At 41.1% G+C, this 20,588-nt stretch overlaps 1 protein-coding gene across 2 annotated transcripts in view; it reads right to left on the bottom strand.

Moving 5' to 3' along the window:
• Positions 1–20,588, bottom strand: part of UBE2O (ubiquitin conjugating enzyme E2 O) — a 105,217-nt gene that overhangs the window by 30,330 nt on the left and 54,299 nt on the right. The window contains exons 4-9 of one of the 2 annotated variants that reach the window (XM_048487926.1): positions 19,662–19,759; positions 17,345–17,408; positions 16,271–16,414; positions 13,540–13,649; positions 12,413–12,563; positions 3,159–3,200 (exon numbers count right to left, since the gene is read on the bottom strand). In XM_048487926.1, the coding sequence (XP_048343883.1) occupies positions 3,159–3,200; positions 12,413–12,563; positions 13,540–13,649; positions 16,271–16,414; positions 17,345–17,408; positions 19,662–19,759 (609 nt within the window). The remainder of the gene's footprint in view (positions 1–3,158; positions 3,201–12,412; positions 12,564–13,539; positions 13,650–16,270; positions 16,415–17,344; positions 17,409–19,661; positions 19,760–20,588) is intronic. The other variant, XM_048487927.1, reaches the window with a different exon arrangement.

The following is a 20,588-nucleotide window of genomic DNA, read 5'->3' as shown; positions in this document are numbered from 1 at the left end:
ACCATATCTTTGGTCCCCCTGAACATAACTTCACCAAACTTGGGTGGCATCATAGGAATAGCTAACAGACGATACCCTGAAAATTTGGTGTCGCTAGCTTTAAAAATACACCCCTTCCAGGCACCCCAAGAAATTTGCCCAAGATTCTTTGTTTTGCAGTGACTTTGCTCCATTGTAGCCAATGGGGAATTTCTGAGTGTGTAGGCAGGCTGCACATTTTTGAAGATAGAGGCACCAGACTTTCAGGGTTGCTCCAGGAGGGCCTCCTGGTAATAGCATCCAGGTTTGGAAACCTTTGATTCTGGGGGTTCAATTTTATGGGCCCCCAAAAGGCTTATTTTGTTTCCCCGCTCCTGCATATGAAAGCCTGTGGGCTGAGTTCTCTCAGAACTCTTTCAACCCCCCCCCCCACTCCAGAAGAAAACCTCACCAAGCTTGGATGCTATTACTCAAGGCCTCTTGGAGCCACCTTGAAAGTCTGGCACCTCTATCTTCAAAAATTTGTCCGCCTGCCTCAGAAATTCCTCATTAGCTACAATGGAGCAAAGTCACTGCAAAACAAAGAATCTTGGGTAAATTTCTTGGGGTGCCTGGAAGGGATGCATTTTTAAAGCTAGTGACACCAAAATTTCAGGGTATCATCTGTTAACTATTCTAATGATTCCACCCAAGTTTGGTGAAGTTATGTTCAGGGGGACCAAAGTTATGGTCCCTCAAATGGGTAGTCCCCATCTCAGGTTAGCTCCCATTGAAAACAATGGGGATGGGGGCATTCCATTTTGGCGTCCATAACTTTGCTGCCCCTGAACCAAACATCGCCAAACTCAGGTGGTATCATCAGGGCAGTCTCTGGATGATGCCCTGAAATCATGGTGCCGCTAGCTTTAAAAATGCACTCCCTGCAGGCCGAAAAAACACCAAAAATACCCCCCCAAACCCCAAATACCTTGCATTCGCATTTGTTCATATTTGGGCAGGACATAATCGGACAATTTTTGTAGAATGTACTAAATTGCCCAGATTCCAGCTGAATCTGCTATTTGTTTCATCTGAATCTCCAACCCTCAAAAGTGATGCTGTTTCAGGGTGGGGAGAATCCACCCCCAAACAGCATCACTTTCAATTGTTTAACCGGAGACCCCAGATTCTCCCTTTAAAGGTAGATTTAAAGAAGAATTTGAGCTCCCTAGTTTAAGCACCATTGAAAGAGATGCTGTTTGGGGGGTGGATTCCACTGGAGGTGTTTTGTGAGAGATGATGCTGACATTTGTTTGGTAAATGTTTTGCTGGGGGTGATTTGTGAGAGATTTACATGCTTAATACCCACTTGCACTGGCTTGGAGTTGTTTCTCAGGCTAACAACCTACCTCATAGGGTTGTTGTGATTAGGAAATTAGGAAAAGAATTGGTGGGGAGAGAGCCATGTATGTTTTGATGGGAGTGGGAGGTGTTTTGTGAGCTGGTACAAAAAATCATTGTTTGGTCATGGTGGGGGAGGGTGGCTGCCCATACGCCGGGGGAGGGGGGGGGCGCCAAACTCAGGCTTTGTCCCCGGGCGCCAGTTTGTCTAGGTACGCCCCTGCATGCTAATAATGCTCAAAAGCAAAGGTTCTCAAAGAAAGATCCTTTACTCCAGCATGAAAAACTGAGCCAACGGATATATGAGAAAATTTCTAACTATTAATGGCAGTAACAAGTTAGATAAATGAACACAAATGGACAGAGAATTCAAGTAAGAACTGAAAAAAATCTGAAGACCTTCCAGGAACAGGATATTTATCCCTGACTAAGAATGTTGCCTTTACAGTGCTCCCCCCCTCCCCCGCCCACCAATTATTGCTTATTTCCGTTTAGGCTTGTTTCTTAGATAAAGATCACATTTAATTGTAAGTATAAACCCACAAATGGCAATAATTCTACCTTAAGGAAAGATCAGCTTATTTTCTAAGTGGGGAGGACAGTCAACTTTAAAAATGACCTCTTATTACTATTACTAGACAGAATATACAGCTGATAATTAATTACTAGACAGAATATACAGCTTCAATAGTGAAATCAGTTTGTTTCAACATATTAAAATAAATCCTGGCATATTCCTCAAAGCTAACAAGAGCACAGAAAAATTCCATGCTGCTACATGTTGTATCTAAGACAAAATGCAAATGTAGCTGAATAGGAAGGAACATACAAGTGTTGAGGAACTAATAGGATTTATAGAATCAAGTTCCCTCACAATGCTAAGCTAATGCAATGACTGAGGTAGTGGGGGTGAGGGTGGGGGTGGAGAAAAGACCAAGATGTGCAGTGTATACCACCTTTTTCTTGCTTGCCAAACCTGACACGAGAAAATGCCCTGCCCAAATATTCTAAAAGGTTCTCTTCTATGCTCTAAAACCAGAAGTATAGCAGGAAAATTCTGTGTCCACTGCTCCATTCCTGTCATTCTTCCATGACAGTCTTATTCATACCATCAAAATGGCAAATGAGGCTATAGGCTATAGTTTAGGACAAAGTTCACAGAAAGGAAAATAATGTTCCTCACCCCAATTACAGTCATCATCGGAAGAAACTTTAGTCTCTAGTTCACTCCAAGATGTTGTGCTGCTAGATTAATCTCTACAGACAAGTTAGATACTGCACTCAAGACAATCTTGTGATGGCAGAAAATCCCATCAACATCCTTAACGTTTGGTGATGTGGCTGGCAGAGACCTTATGCAAGCAAAGGCAAAAAAGGTGTAGGCCCTTCCAACAAATAAATCCCTATTATCATACTGATGGGTATTCTGCTGCTAACAGTAAAACAATTAGTAACTAGTAACAGAAATAATGATTACGGTTTGTTTTGTATGTGTAATTAGATAATTGCAGAAAAAATTAACATTTTTTTCTGGAATAACAATGGTAATTAAGATAAGTTATCTAAAATAAACTTGTAAAATGTTCTGGCTTACGAGAACCAAAGATACTAATAAATGGAAATCCTGTTGGTCAGTTTGAAAGGGGAAGAATATTTAAAATAACAACCTTCACAGAAGTAGAAAAGGCAGTCTTTGGATCTCCAGTATCATTAAACAAATGATCTCAACTGGATCTTAGAAATATTTGAACTGGAGATCGAGACGTTCCCACACATAGAACAAGCATTTAGTACAGTACCTTTTCAGGCTTTACGTTGGATACGATACAAAGACAGGCCATCTGCAATATTAAACACCATAATTTTGGTATTATTGATGAAATCAAGGGATATTTACAGAGGTAAATTATGTCTAAAGAAGTTGCTCACAGTTTTGGTAGCATTTGATTCAAACTGTAATGGGAAAAGGGAGGATCTGGATATTTACACTGTGAAAAAACAAAGCAGCTGTTTGTTTTGATAGGATGTGAAGATACCCCCATAACCGAAGCAAAGGATTATTAAAGCAGGTGCAAAAACCTCTGACATGCCAAGGTAAGCATAAGCCCCCAGTCACATTTTGTGGCCTGCCAGATCAATCTCCCTGTTTTTACAGTCTTAAGCAGCAAACACACACAGGAGCCCCAGGAATATACATTGAGTCTAGTTACATCTGAAAAACCACAAATAGCCAAATTGCTCAAGGGCAAAGATGTGTATGTTACAACTGAAAGAGACTGATACATTGACATATATAGGAACATGCACCAAGAACTTTCTACCAAATGAGATATGGCATGCATGCGGAATCTAGATTCCCATACTGTATCGTTAATAAATCGAAAGAAAAGACACGGTTCATCGGAAGTGGCCAGAATTTAGGACACTAGAACTTGTTACATAAGCAAGGCTGCTGAAATCAAATTTATCAATGAAAACATTAGTAAACTATGTCCAGAGAAGAAAAACAATGGTGCAGTAAGAAAAATATTCTGGTGTATTTCACATAAAGATCCCTACGCATTTTACACAGGGCTTCACCTGAGGATCTAAAAACAGGATTATTTCTTATTTTAAAAGTATAAATATAATTAGAGAATTAAAAACTGAAGATCCAGTGTACGCTCAGTACAAACTGAGCATAGCAAAAGTATTTTCTAAGAGCTATAAAATGTTCTGTACAGAGATGTAACGGTTGAGGCTTTTCTACATCAAAGGACCACAGAGAGGCCAAACTAGTTACACTTTATTTCATAACTGTTAAATTAATACAAAGTTACCTCCAGTTCCCTGTTTGTTTAAGGGAAAACAAAGTTGTTCGAGTGTCTTCTGTGCAGGCACGCAAGGGCTGTGCAGATGCAAGCCGGTTGCAGGTATGGGACCAGGAGGCTGGTTTCCTGCCCAAACAGTCACTTGAAAGGAGGCAGGGAGAGAGCTCCTCCCTCAGTTCTTTCTTCACCGCTGTGGTTAATACCATTAGCAGAGAAGATAGCCCACAGTAGGAAGAGGAGGGAGGGATTTGTACATGCACAAAAGGCACTAGATGAATAACAGTTACAGTAAGTGCAACTTTGTTTTCACCGTTATCTCTTCAGTGCAGTCCCGCATAGAAGAATAGCAAGCTCACTTACCATGGAGGTGGGTGTGAGCTTGTCAACTAAACAGTGATCATAACACTGCTCTCCCAACAGCTGCATCTCTCCTGGAATCCACATTAATGAAGCGATATCAGAGAAATGCAGATGGAGCAGACTAGGTTGATGCCTTACAAATGTCATGAAGGTCGACCCTGGCAAAAAAAAAAAAAAAGCAGCCGAAGAGGCTTGGGCCCTGGAGAAACAAGACCTAACTTGAAGTGGACAATCCACCATTGGCCACTTAGGCCAACCTAATAGCAGACGCCACCCACCTAGAAATGGTTTGGGAAGAAGCAGCTTTGCCCTTCTTGGGACCTTTAAAGAAAACAAATAAGTTCTTGTCTATATGAAAATAATTAGCGAGACTTAAATGAAAAGGAGTGCCGATTCAACAGTAAGTGCACGGAGTGATTGTTCACATGTAGACTGGGGATTCAGGAAAAATGCATGATGTTCTAGGTCTAGGACATATGAAAGTTAGAAACCACTTGAGGCCTGAATTCTAAACGAGGATGTAGAAACACCTTATCAGAGTGAAATCTGGTAAATGGAGAGTATACTCAGAAAACAGATAATTTTTTCACTCTCCTGGTCAAAATGATAGCAACTAGAAAGGGAACCTTATAAGGTAAAAATGACAAAGTCGACATTGCCAGAGGCTCAAAAGACTTACGTACAATCTGTGACAATACCAAAGGCAAATTTCAAACCGGGAGAGGAGGCTTAAACGTGGGATAGAGGTTACTTAGACCTCTCAATAATCTTTTGGAATCAGGTGCTGAGAATACAGAACAAGGACCAACAGGTATGTGGAATGCAGAAATCACAGCAAGATGAACCATTATATAAGAGGTGTCTAAGCTGGCATCTTTTAAACTAGTATCAGAAAATGTCAGATAAATGACAGGTTTGAGGCTCTAGACCTTGGAACTATGGGAAGTGGATAAAGCGTGCCCTCTGAGAACTGTAGGATTTTTGCGATGCTCTCAACATGTGCACAGTGTATTGACTAGATCAGTCATCAGGTTAGGAGAAGGGAAGAGACATCATGGTAGAGAATGGCCCCAGCATGAGAAGATTATCCTCTACTGGAAAGACCTTGAAAATTCCCTGAGATATCTTGAGGAGGTTGGGAAACAAAAAACCTATTTGACAAATAAGGGGTTATGAAGATCATTCTTGACATATCAGGAGACCACCTTTGCTATAGTCCTGGGAAGAAGAGGAAACAGAGAGAAAGCATAATACAGGTGATGGGACCAGTACAATTGAAAAGAATTTCCCAGGGAACTCTTGCCTATCCTTATCTAGGAGCAGAAGAGGGGACACTTGACACTGGACTTGGTGGCAAATAGGTCTATGTGAAGATATTCGCCTTCTTTGAAATGAAAATCAAATCCTGAGGGTTCAGGGATCATTTGTGATTGGAAGACACCCACCTGCTGAGGAAATCTGCAGTGCTGTTGCTCTCTCCAGCCAAATGAACCACTATCAGGGAATTGTTGCATGGTATGGCCTATTGCCATAATTGGGATGCCTTGGCACAGAGGGATCTGAATCCCACACCTCTTTGTTTGTTGATGTGACGTTTGGCAGCTCCACTGTCTGTAGTGATGAGCAGACATTTTTCCGTGACGAAGGCTGAGAGATGCAAGAGTGTAACTGACTGTTCTGATTTCCAACAGATTCATATGCAAGTTAGACTCACTTTCTGACCAATGACCCTACACTTACAGGGAGCTGCAGGAAGCTCCCCAACCCATTAGGGAAGCATTAAGGTAAATAGTCAGGTCAAGAGGGAAAGTTCCCCAGTGAATACCTTTTAACAAACTGTCTTGGGACAACCATCAATGGAACGACACAGACAATCAATTTTGGCTTAAAGTTTTGAAAGAACCAATTTTGTAAAGGCCTTATGTTCAGTCTAGCATTTGGAATGACAGGTTTCTGTAGACAGGATAGGAGCTTTTGTATAAAGGTGGTCTTTAGAAATCTGTTCTTAGAAAAGACCGTGACCAAGGACTGCACGGCCTTGAACCATGCCACAAATAAGTGAACCTTTTGTGAAACAGAATCCAACACTACCTTTATAAACTCTGTAGGTTCTGAACGGGATGTTTCAGTGTTAATTAGTAAATCCAGGATAGTCAACTTCAGGGAGGCAAAAGCCAAATTCTTCTCCAATGGAGGGATAGACAGTACAACCTTTTGATGTTAGAAAGGCCATTACAACTGACATACACTTTGTTAAAGTATGTGGGGCTGCTGTCAGTCCAAAAGGTAACATATTGTATTGATGACTGTATATGTGGAAATTAAGTACACCTTTCAACCCAAGTTGTCTAATTTCCTCCCCTATTCATCCATGAGGGATGCATAAGAAAAGCACTAATGTGACTGAATAATTAAATTTAGGTGTTGAAATAGAAATTCAATCCCTGTTGATTGATTTTATACAGATTCTCCACTTGCCTCATGGAGGCCCAACTAGAAGAAGGCCTAACCCAGACACTCTTCAATGCCTTTAATTAAAAGAAGGGCTATTAGTCTGGTATCAGTGTAATAAAGGATACTCATGATTGAATCAGAGGACCTCAGATCCAGCTGAATATAGTCAATGTCCAAGGCTTTAGCCATTCAAACCGGCTGTTGTGAATAGAGCTTAAGGTCCTCTGTAGCAAAAACTGGAGATGGATCTCTGACATCATATTTGGGCAAAGGCATGGATGTGTACTCAGACTCTATGTCAGAAATGGTGTGACTACTGATAAGACCCTGATAAAGGTGTGGTGAAACGATGGAGAAATCATGTTTTGACATCGAAGAATGCTGGACAGCTGATTTCAACAGATGAGAAGAGATGTGACACACGCATGTCCTAGTGAGTGCATGGAGGTACATATATCCTGAATAGCAAGGGCTAGAAGACTGGCAAGGATTACAAAAATCTTGCGATTGATAAGGCGAACAGTGGACTGATAGTGATCGCTTTAATTGATCTAATGGAGCGTGAGGAACCTTGAAAACATCATCTTCCAACAAGGAAGATGAATGTCTGCTCAAGAGAGGAGAAGGTGTCCTCAGACAACAGGGGAGTTGGGGCTGCCAGAAGCAGGTGGCAAAGATGATGGATGTCTGTGTGTGGGGTGGGGGGTGGGGGAGGAGTAGGAGCTTTGATGTGAGACTTCCAGCCTATGGTCCCAACTTTGATGAATACTGAGGAGATTTTGACTGACAATGTTGAGGAGACAAACACAGAGCCACCAGATATCAGCATCAAGGTGATGGAGGCTGGCGCTGAAAAGAGCACCGGACTGACAAAATGGGGAGTCAGATTGAAGTGTAGGTGTTGATCCTTGGTGTCGAGGTGAGGATGGCAATTGACGTTGAAAAGAGACCTCTGATGTAATGACTGAGGAATTCGACTGTGGCCATGACAGAGATAAGTCCTGGGATAAGGAAACCAGCGGTTTGACCCGAGAGGTATTTTTGACCTTTTTTTGGGCCTTTTTTCACAAGGGGCTTTGAAACAGCCCTTGCGTCCAGGAAACCATGTCAGATGTTTGCCCAGACAAAAACATACGGTCTGAAAATGCTGAAGGCATACAAGTCTTCTTCAAAGATTTTGTGGAGGGAGTATCCACCAAAGTGAGAGACTTTTCCCACAGTGCAGCTTTAACCCTTGAAGCTTTTTTGGGCCTAGCCTTCAGAATAATCAGGTGGCAAGAGGGACATGTATTACAGACATGAGTCTTACTAAGAAGAAGAGGCATTCTTTATGCTCATTGTCCCGGGGTGGTGAACCTATGGCACTCCAGATGTTCATGGACTACAATTCCCATCAGCCCCTGCCAGCATGGCCAATTGGGATTTGGCCAATTGGCCATGCTGGTAGGGGATGATGGGAATTGTAGTCCATGAACATCTAGAGTGCCATAGGTTCACCACCATGGTTCTAAACCATCTTTATGCCACATTTAGAACACCTAGTACAAACTATCATGAAGGAAGAAAATGGCCCCGAGGTAAAAAATGAAAAGCACTTGGATATGCTCTTACTGTGTCTGTCTGATATATAGTTGAAAGGCAGATTGCAAGATCAATCTTTCAAGGACAGTTTTTTTCTTTTTGGTAAGAGAAAAATAACTCAGAGAAGACAGAAATTATGCTTGTTGCAAATGCAGAAATCTAGAAGGAAATTGTGCTTCCTATATTTGATGAGGGTTAGCCATGGTTGGGCCATGGTTACTTGGTTAAGAATGTAGGGGTCATACTGGATTCAGCAATGCCACTAGAGAAGTTAACACAGCTGCAAAAAATGCTTTTCTAAAACACTTGGTCTAGCCTGCAAGATGGTTCTCTGCTTTGACATGGCTAATCTGGCTGCTTGGATCCACGCCATCATAACAACTAGACTAGATGGCTGTAATGCACTCTACATAGGTTTCCTCTCAAAGTCAATTTGGAGATTCTATTGGTAGTTGACAAAAAAGGCCACAGTTCGGTTATTATTGGGAGCTAGGCAGACCATATCTATTATCACCATTCTGCAGTCACTCCATTGCCCATCAGTAACTGGGTTCTATTCAAGATATCAGCTGTCACATATTAAACCCTTTATGGTCTTGGTCCATCAGATCTGCAGACCCCCCCCCCCCCAATGCTTTGCCATGACAGCTTTGCTCATATGGGCAGGGCCTTCTGTAGGTATGATCCTGCACATGGATATTCACCACATGAAATTATTTGCCTGAAAAGGTTAGGAAGACTCTCTCTATCTTGGTCTTCTTCAAACTATGCAAAACTATTCAGGAAATGAAATGGTTCAGAACGATGCTTTGCCAAAGGGATAGGGACTATATTGTCAGTATGCCCAAAATATCTTATTTCCAGATTGTTTAAAATGTTATGCTTCAAATGTTTATGCTTTGTTTGTGGTTGTTTCAACTAGGTTTCAGATTTCTACAATCCAAACTCTACTGCACTGTTCTATTACATGTCTCTTGCTGTTGATTGTATTTAACTTATACTACATAAGGTGGACTATAAATCATGTAAATAAATTAGGCCTTAAAATATGCAGGGTATAATATGTGTGTAGGGTATCCTCTAGTGGTCAGATTCCATCCCAAAATTAGAACTTTTTTTTAAAAAAATCTAATTTACTGCCATTCCTTTGTATTTTAAGAAATTGAGAATATGGTACATTTCTGTTATTATGTGCTATATAATGACTATCAAAATGCAAAAAGGAATTCTTATCTGCAGGTTTTTTGAATAAGCCTGTATAATCTTCCTCATTTTAATTAATGATATCCAGAACATTTTATCTGCCTTTTACTCACTAAAGCTCATTTCAAATTAAAATAAAAAGGGCTCCACTGGGGGGGAGAACAGGTGGAGGACCACCTCCCCCTCCCTCTTCCCCCAGGAGAGTGGCTCCAGCCCCAGCTAGACTTACCTGAGGCCAGCACATGTCATCCTTATCAGGTATGTCCTGAGGTTAGTTTGGGGTGAGGGTGGTGGGGCAATGGGCTGCCATGCCATGTCGGGTTGCTTTTTGGGGAAGGGAGAGGGTGCAATGGGAATGCTTGGGGCAGCCTTGACAGGAAAGCAGTGGGCAAACCACTGCTGCGGCAGGCTAAGTTGCTTTTTGGGGCAGGTGCAATGGAGAGGCTTGGGGTGGGCTCAGCAGGGCAGCGGATGGTGACCTGCTGCTGCCCCGGCATGCCAGTTTGTTGTTTGGGTCAGGGGGAGGCTCCTGGGTCAGGGGAAGGCAGGCTGGAATTTTGCTCACCAATGGGCACTCAGGAATCACTTCTGAGTCCTGCATGCCCATTGGCTGGGGGTTCGTGTCGGACATTCCATCCTTAGGCAATTATATCTAAGGATGTCACTCGACTAATCAAATCTAATGGTCCTGCTTCCCTCTCCACAGTAAGAATGTATGTGTGTGCACTTGTGTGCGCGCATGAATGCATGTGGGCCATCAAGTCACATCTGACCTCTGTTGACCTCAGAGGGTTTTCCAGGAAAGAGACATTCAGAGGTGATTTTCCATCTCCTGCCTCTGAATGGGCTGAGAGAGTGCGGAGGAACTATGATTGGTCACCCAACAGGATTCCTGTGGCGGAATGGGGAATTAGTCCCAGCTCTCCAGATTACAGTCTGGTGCTCTTAACCACTACACCATCAATATAACACAGCCACTTAATTCCACATTAGCAACCTGTGATACCATGGAAGAGCCCTCACTAAAAGCTTTTATCTGACAATAAAATTAGTTGTTAAAAGCAATTCTTTATACAGACAATTTCTACTAATCTCATCCAGAAAGAAGTAGGTGGGCAACAATATATTTTTTAAAAATATATTTTATATTATTGAAAGTTTATTGTGGAATGTTGGTACAGAAGTTACTAAGAGAACATCTTCCTCAATATTAGTTACTTAATTTAATTTATTGGTGAAATCTGTGGTACCTTTTATGTAGAAAGACATGACTGAAACAAAGATTCTACAAAAGAAACCTACATAATAGAACTCCAATGTTTTATATTCTAAGATGCATAAGAATGCTCCCCCCCCCCGGGAAACCAAAACTTTTTGACTGTGATTCAGTTCTGGAATAGCGATATGAATAGGGATTTTTGTGTGGAATACAAAATCCCCCCTCCCCCAACAGCATCACTGTTTTTCTTCTCTGCTTGGACTCTGTATTGGTCCCCCCTTTTATATGCAAGACACACAAATTTCTGTGTGGGGCATATGTGTGTGTGTGTGTGGGGGAGAACAGAATTTGTTTACTGTAATGCCAAGCAAAACACAGGTATACAACCACACTGGAACATGGGAAGACAGTTACAAAAAATTAAGGATATGCATGTTTCCTAGGAAAGCGTTCGTTTATGCACTTTGTCTTAAACACACGACACGCACAAAAGCAAGTAGTAGAAGCAAAAAAATGCACACATCTGCTTGTTACAAAACTGATGCAAGAATAGTTGCGTCATGCAACAATTAGCAACACACGTCTCTTCCTGATCTCCACCCCAAGTTATAATCTGAGACAGAAATATTCTTTCAGGCTAAGGGCAACATGGAAAGCAACCATAAAAAGCTGTAGGAAAGCACACTCTCAATGGTGAGGCGAAATTGCCTTAACAAGAAAAGGAAATATTACTTGTCTCCTGGCGATCTTGAAAGGATTAAGAAGTCACCAACAATGGGAACTGAAACTAATCTCTGTCTTAGATTTAGAACTGTCAAGGATTTCAACAGATTCAGTCTGAAAACAGAACTTCCATCACTTCCATCCAAAGGCACCAGAATGAATCAAGATGGCAGGCAGATTCAAGTGCTCATGCTAAACATGCACATATCACGCGATACCTCATTAGTTACCATGGATCAACTCATCTCACAAATGCAATAGTTGCCAACAGAAGGCATGCTTGTCTCACAACAGCTATGGAATGATTTTAGACATTGGCTCTATGATGGAAGAATCATTTGCTTTACTTAGCTAAGTTTCTGAGGACCACTCTTCACTATAGATTGCACATTCTTCTGATGGCCCCAGCTCGAAACAAATTACCCGTTCTTGCCTTCACCACCAAGATACCAAACAAGCGGGTAATTAGTGTTCGTCAACTAGGGAACAAAATTTTCTTTAGCCATGGGTTGTGGGGAGGAAATCTGAAACTCCCAGGTCTTGATCTCTTAGCCATGACTGGCAGGTTCACCTTGGTGCATATGCAAAAATCCTTAACATATGAGGCTTAACAGAACAGCTAAAACAGAACCTGGAACAGAACCCAGGAGGTTCAGAAGCCATTGTTTCACATACACAGCAAACCTATCTCCACTGGACGTACCTTTTTAGCAACAGATCCTTCTCCCAGAACACAGTTTCTCTCTGGGCACTCGCATGTGATCTTTGCAGGCTCCACTTTCTCAGGAAATACATAGAGACATCTTTCCCCAAGTTGCCGCTCAGCATGGTCAAAGCATCCCAAACGTTTTACCCTGGTTGAAGCAAGATGAAAGCAATGCTGCTTTATTGCTGGCTGGTATAATTTCCCCCAGAAATGACAAGTGTCTTGGGTATACATGAAAACCCCATTAGAAGTGACAGACATTCAGAAAGTCACCAGTTTGGGTCTTTTGTCCTCTGTGCTAAAACACTGTTTAGCGTAGAGTGACAGTACTTTTACATTAAGCAAAGGTATACATTTTATGAAAAATACTACTTATGCATTAGACAAACATATTTTTATGCTGAACATACCATATAGCTTAGATGGGAAAAGGTAACTAAATTTTAACGTTCTATTCATTTCCCAACACATTAAAAAGCAAACTGAACATGTACAACTATGTTTCACATTTTCAAACATTCAAGCATAAAGCTGAGCAACTTTGTAATTTTGAGTTTCATCATAATCTTGTAGACATATTGTTAGGTCTTGGACCCTTAGGCCACAAATGGACTCTGAAGTATTGATCAGAAGCATTTATTGAGCAGGCATCGAAGTACCACACTAGCAAAGCCAGTTCTGCCAAGCTTGCATTCACAATCCCCTTTATCCCCAAAGTGAGCCCCCCTCCCATTTCCCCAAGAATCTGTGAAAAGCAATCTTTGCAGCTGAGGCGCCCCAAGGTCATAGGCAGATAGCAAGAGAAAGCCACCAGGGTTCCCATCCCACAAGATAATGAAAGCAACTTTGTTCCCATGGGATAACAGGGCCAGGGGAAGCCTTGTTGTCTACAAGCGTGTGAAGCCATAAAGCAAAGATCAAGGGAAGAATGCGCAGATGGCAGAGGTTACATATAGCAGCCTGGTTACATACATCTCATTAGCAGCAGCGATGTGTTAAGCTGGCACATGGTTCCGGGAATGCCTCTCAATCAACTAGATAGGATCCCCCTGACACAGATTATACAACTGTGTTGTTAATTTTTCTGAGTCAACCTTTATGATGCTAAGTATGAAACATTTTACCTAGATAAATTCTCTTGTGTGATTACAGAAGGTGGTGGACTTATACTATCTGTACCTCCAGGGCAGAAGCTTTTCGTGATCCAAGTAACTTTTAATTCTACCACTTGAACCTAAGGGGGGAGAGAAGGGAAATGGAAGAAAGTTTTGAGAACATTTCCCTGGAATATGTATCAAATAGTCACATTTTATTACTGAAAACACTTCCAGATTAACTGCTTCACAATGTTAGAAATGCAACACTTTTCTACAGCTCCAGAGCACCCCACAGACCTCCATCTATTCCACAGATACAATCCTGGCTGTAAAAGAATTTAACCAGGGCTAAATGCTGGTGGGTTGGATCCCATGGAAAAGCTTGCAGCAACAGTTGATTTTGTGGCTGTTCCCTGGCTTTTTATTCTCCCAGTAGCCTGACTGCTGCTTGTCCCAAAAATCTCCTTGAGGGATTTTGCTAGAGATATGCACAGTGATCTCAAGATAGAGTGACAAGATTGGTAGATGGAGGGCATGCTATAGAGGCAGCATGCCTTGATTTTAGCAGGGCCTTTGACAAGGTGCCCCATGATATTCTTGCAAGCAAGCTAGTAAAATTTGGGCTAGACAATGCTACTGTTAGATGGATCTGTAATTGGTTGACTGACCAAAATCACAGGGTGCTCACCAATGGCTCATCTTCATCCTGGAGAGACGTAACTAGTGGGGTGCCCCAAGATTCTGTCCTGGGCCCAGTGCTATTCAATATTTTTTATCAATGACTTGGGATGATGGAAAACAGAGCATGCTAATCAAATTTGCAGATGACACCAAATTAGGAGGGGTAGTTAATACCCCAGAGGACAGGAACCAGAATTCAAAATGACCTGGACAGGTTAGGGAGCTGGGGCAAAACTAACAAAATGAATTTAAACAGATAAAATGTAAGATACTACACTTAGGCAGAAAAAAATGAAAAGCACAGATACAAGACAGGTGACATCTGACTTGACAACAGAACATACGAAAGGGATCTGGGAGCCTTAGACTACAAACTAAACATGATTCAGCAGTGTGATGCCGCAGCCAAGAGAGCCAACGCAATTCTGGGCAGGATCTATAGGAGTATAGTGTCTAGATCAAGAGATGTAATAGTATCTCTCTATTCTGCATTGGTCAGACCTCACTTAGAATACTGTGTCCAATTCTGGGCACCGCAATTCAAGAAGGATACTGACAAGCTGGATTAGGTCCAGGGGAGGATGACAAAAATGGTAAAAGGTCTGGAGTTCATGTCCTATGAGGAGAGATTAGGAAGCTGGGTATGTTCAGTCTGGAGAAGAGAAGGTTAAAGGGTGACATGATAGCCATGTTTAAATATGTGAAGGGATGTCATGTTGAAGAGGGAGCAAGCTTGTTTTGTGCTGCTCCAGAGACTAGGACACAGAGTAATGGATTCAAGGTGAAGGAAAAGAGATTCCACCTAAACATTAGGAAGAACTTCCTAACAGTAAGGAATACGCTGCTTCAGAATGTGGTCGACCTTTGGAGGTTTTTAAAAACCACCTTTGTTGGTTATTAAACAGAGGCTGGATGGCCATCAGTCAGGAGTGCTTTGACTGTGTATTCCTGCAACGCAGGGGGTTGGACTCAATGGCCTTGCGGCCTCTTCCAACTACAACCCCACTTCATTGCAGGCCCATATAATGTGGTCATTTTACTCACAAAGATTTCCCAACATTCAGAAAAGATTTTCAAGACAAACAACTGCTACAGAAGAGGGAGAAAGGTCTACTTCACCAGTTTCTCTTGGGAATGTTTCTGTGGGATCCAATCCAATGTCATATAGTGGTCTGAATTTTTAAGCAGAGCCCACAACATGTAAAGCTAGCATAGTGCAGTGGTTAGAGTACTGGATTCGAATCTGGGAAATCCGGATTCAAATCCCCATTCTGTCATGGAAGCTTGCTGGGTGACCATGGGTCAGTTACACACAGACTAAGCTACCTCACAGAGTTGCTGTGAGAATAAAACGGAGAACAGGTGATCAACATCATCCAATCTGCATCCCCACTGGGGAGAAAGGTGGGTATAAATGAAGTAAATAAATAATTATCCAGTTTAAGTAACAGTGACACAAACATGCAGACATTTGCTTTTATGAAACAATTTAAACATACACTTCATTATTTGTTAATACGCACCATTAACTAAAAAGGATTGCTCTGTTTAAATACCAACCCTGATAACAAACTAAAGGGGCCTTTCCTTCCTACTATGTTCTCCCTCTCACTACACTTCATTATTAATTAATTAATTAATGGGTTTTGTATACCGCCCTACACCCGAAGGGCTCTGGGCGGTGAACAACATAAATCACATATATACAATAACCCTTAAATACATTAAAACAATTTAAAACGCAGTGATCAGTAACAAACAATGTCCGCAATAACCCTCATTAAAACCCTCCCAAGAGGGGGGAGAAACAGTCCCAAAGGTGATAAGAGACCCAGAAGTGAAGAAGAGGAAGAGGAGGAAATGCCCAGTATTCTTTCTTGTTAAAACAAAATCTGAAACAGGTCAGATATTCATTCAGAATCCCACATACCGGTAGTTCAGTGCAGCCAGAACTCCCAAACTTCTATCTTACTTTTCCTGCCTCCAGGAGGCTTCTATTAATGGTTCAAAGGACATTATGCAGTTTGTCTAGCCAAAAACAGTGATTCAACAACATTATCAGTTCACTGACCCATACCTCTTCCACCACAACCCTGAACTTGCTCTTTGTGCTGAGTACAGGCTTTACCCCTGAAAGCCACTGCACATTTGAGAAGACTTTTGAGGGACCAATCAGAACTTGTCCAGGATAAAAGCCATACGAGTCATCGAAGAAGAGGCCCTAAAAGAAAGTAATAATACAAGAACAATAAGCCGACCACATTTTGCCCCTGGGAAACAGGACTCCTGTATTTCTATCCAATTTTATCACTATGTTCTTGAGAGTCAAACTTCACTGGAAGTTTCCCTATTGCAAAAGTACTCCTCTCCACTAAACTAGGTTTTTAAAAAGCAGTTTCCACAAAACTTTGGGGAAACATAATGTACACAGAATTCTAGATAGCAGGGAAAATTCAGAGGTACTTTTGAAAAAGTAATTTCAATTGAAGAGCTGAGCATCTACAACAGGGAAAAATTTATTCATACTCAGTTACTTTATTATTTAATTTATATTCAGTTACCAGAGACTCACTGGCTTGTTTCCTCAGCAGTAAGGTAGAAATAATTGTTAGTTACTCATGAAATCTCAAATGTCAAGCAAGACAGGAGTTGAGGCAGAAATTTGGTGGCTATCGGAATGGCATCAATTGGCATTCTTGTAAATGGTATCTCATTTCTTGCAGGGGTGGGGGAGAAATGTTGTTCCTAAGGAAGCCATTTTGAGAAGGCCAAAACCTTCCCATTGAAGCCACCAAGTTGTATGACTAAAGCAAGATGGTTGTTATTTGAGGTATTCGCTTGGGGCAAAAATCTGATTCTATCCTAGCTCTTGCACTGAGGAAGAATAGCAAATCTGGATCCTACTCCAGTACCAAAGAACATTCCTTTATTTTCTCCCACATAAACTGAAAAGCTACTGTCTGTTGTCAAGGGAAAAGAAAAGTGCTTCACAATCAATTGTTGCAGCATTGGCCAAATATGTTCTCCCCACCATCTCTAATACAGAACAATCCTTTGGCTGCAAGTGGGGACAGGTGTGGCCCGTGGGACACACAGATACACTGCATCTCTGGAAAATGGAACTATTCTAATGAGAAATGAACAAACTTACCGAGTCACTAACATGGGGACAGACATCATAGAGTTTTGCTGCATCTTCTGTACTCATGGAACACCTAAGAAAAAGCAGTAACTGTTGGAAAACAGACTTCGCAAGGGTCTGCACACCTTTATTAACATGGCCTTAGACTTATGTTTATGAGCCCTAACTCATGGTACAGCAAGATGCTGGAGGTATAACAAGCTATTGTGTGTCACACTGCTTGATGTTAAGAGACAGCTGGAACAGAAAAGGCAAGGGATTAACCATTTTTACTCCGTTTAGTTATCAGTTTAGAAGTGACGAATGCTGCTATATGTAGAGAGAAGAAAAAAATCCAGATGAAGTTGTGTCAATGTGAGATCCTGCAATTCAGAAACGCCCCACAAGGACTCTGACAGAAACTGACCCAGTATCTACTTTATTTTTCCTTGAAAAGACTGGGAGGAGAAAAAGGCCCTCTTCAGGAGCACCAAAGGCTGGTGCCACGGAACCCCACAGATTAAGATTGATTTCAGGAGGAGAAAAAACACATCAGAGAGAAGGTCAGCCCTATTACTAAAGGTCAAATTAAACATTACATTTAAGATCTGTGATAGGAACTGCAATATGTGTGTGTGTTTAGTTTTCACACTGTGCCACCTGCAAGGAGAGAGACAGGATGTTTCTCTTTTTTCCCATTATCGGGGTCAAAAGTGGATGGGGGGAGAAGAGGAGGCACAAATTTTAATTGGTGTACCTGATGAAGAGGAAAAGTTTAGCTCTCTGAGCACTACATCTCATCCTCATGACTGCTTTTTATACACATCCAACAGAGATCATAATACAATGTGCAGAAAGTGACTAAGCTCTTCAAGTAAGTGAGCCTCCAGAAATTGAGTCAAGCCGTTGTTTATTTAGTAAGGTGAGAGAATTTTTTTAAGCCAATGACTGTTCTCTTATATATTTTTGGCACTTACCAGACTACCAATGTCAGATATAGCTCTATGATGCCTTAGCTCAGGACCCTCCAGTTGAAGGAGCCCCAACAACATTGTGTAGGAATATCCTGTTCCCCAGAGAAGTTATTTTTGATCATTTGAATTATGGTGATATATCGGAAAATCGACTATTGGTAAACTTCTTGGCACAAATAAATCTTTGTTTCTGTGTGGATAAATGTACTAACATCTTCAATGATGAGTGAACCCTCACCATTGGAGTGCCTATTTGCTGCACTGCAGTCAAGCCATTCTATTCTCCAGACAGTGGGTCCAGGACTAGGCATGATTAGCTCCATGAAACATCAGTAACAGAGGACATGTAGTTATTTCACACACACAAGTTTTAACCTGAACTCCAAAACAAGAGATTTTACATTATGTAGAAGCTTTTTCTTACAATGTGAACTTTGTAGGAAAGGTTGACCTCTGTCAAGTTCCTACATAACTACTGTAAAAGTGTCAAGACTCAACACTTCCCACTACAATATGAAATTTGCTGATGACAGCAGGAAAATCTGAGCTGATACTGGTCTTGTGGGTTTTGCAGAAGCATGCATATTGTGAACCCCAGACATTTTCAGGGTCATGAAAACACATGAGTTAAGTGAGAACTTCACTGAAGAATCTGTGTTCTAGATGTGTATGTGTGTGGTTGACAGAACAAGCACAAGCAGATTTTAAATCAACAGACTGGTTTGGATCCCAGTAAAAAGACATGCAAACCCAATGATGGGTGTGTTAAATGGACACCTATTGCATCAGGCTATATAACCCCTTCAGCCTGCCTCTATTACTCAAGGTGAGATTGGAGACTTGTGCTAATAAAAGGTAAGCAGAATAGTTGCTCAGTTACATAGTATTTTATTTAATAACAATTGAATTTTTCTGCTGGTTTCCTAGGATTACACTATTGAAGAATCTGTTAAAATAACATTTTAATTTTCTAAAAGTCTTCTTTCAGGTTGTATGCTTCTAAGATTTTAAACCAATTTTCAAAGAAAATTATTTATTTAGAATTATTCTTTGATGACTTTTTATTCTATGAGTGTGTTTTCCCTGCTTATAAGAGATCCCCTGACAAAGCCACAGCTGAAACATGCTGGGATCAGGAAATAACAATAAGAGATGTATTCAATGACTTAATTCTTTTCTTCTGCTTGCTACTGCTGGTATAGCTCTGATCTCTTCCTCCCACAGTAGCCCTCCATCTTCCCCATTATGCTGCCTGTCCCTACAAATAGTCTTTTAAGGTGCAACAGGAGAGGGAAGCAGGGCAATCACACTTCCAGACTCTAAACCATGAAGTCTACACTTAAGAATTTTCAGGAACAGAAACAGCGAAGTACCTGGCTCCATTGGAGAGCTTCAAAATGATCTGGTTCTTTAAGTCATACACCTTTCCTAGCCACCAGTCATAGGCTATGCAGTCACCATACATGAATGGCTGAGGGGAAAAATTAAACAATTAGTTACTGTTTTTCTGGATCATTTATTCAAAATCCAAATATAGGATATATTTATGAGCACTATCAAAGCATATGAATGGTAATAAGATAATCCAAAATTCAGAATAAGAAAACGCACCACAAGCAAAGAGGTTTAAGAAGAATGTTTACATGTATCTTTCAGATCATGAAAATAATTTTTCCTTGTTGATGTCACCAGATAAGGTGCGCAGGAGCCATAATGGAGTTGAGCAGACATGCTGGTTAAATTCTGCAGCAGCCTCACTCTTGCAGTCAAGTATTTTAGAAAAGGGCAGAAGTACCATCCCCTGACAATCAATTTAATGCTATACCCCCACCCCCACCGTCAGAGAAAATAGCAAAAAGCAATGCTTGATTTCCAATCATTTTAAAAAGATTTCAAAACGCAACCCAAACCATTTGTTTTGAGCAGACTCTTTCATGCTCTGTTCAAGAAATACATTAAAAAGCAATCTCTAATCAAATTCCATTTAACAGAAACTCAGGAGGTACAGACTGAAAATCCCTGTACACTTCTGAAATATAACATACTTTTGTTCTTATACCTGAAAGGTTTTCCTAACATATTAGCCATTAAAAGAGATAAAAATTAATATACAACAGGCCAAGTATAATGCAGTGACTAGAACTATTCAGAATCAACCAAAGAGGTATGCAACATTCCATTCACAGTATTTAACTGCATTCTGTAAAAACTTTAACTGATTCAATAATCTTTGGGTTTCAATTAGTCATAAAAAAGCATATCTTGGAATCATCTGAGTATCATTCTCTGTCACAAAGCAA

The sequence above is a fragment of the Sphaerodactylus townsendi genome, linkage group LG03 (genome assembly GCF_021028975.2).
Source record: "Sphaerodactylus townsendi isolate TG3544 linkage group LG03, MPM_Stown_v2.3, whole genome shotgun sequence".
Classification (NCBI taxonomy): Eukaryota; Metazoa; Chordata; class Lepidosauria; order Squamata; family Sphaerodactylidae; genus Sphaerodactylus; species Sphaerodactylus townsendi.
Note: the sequence above shows the minus strand (reverse complement) of the source record. Positions and strands in the feature narration are given on the sequence as shown.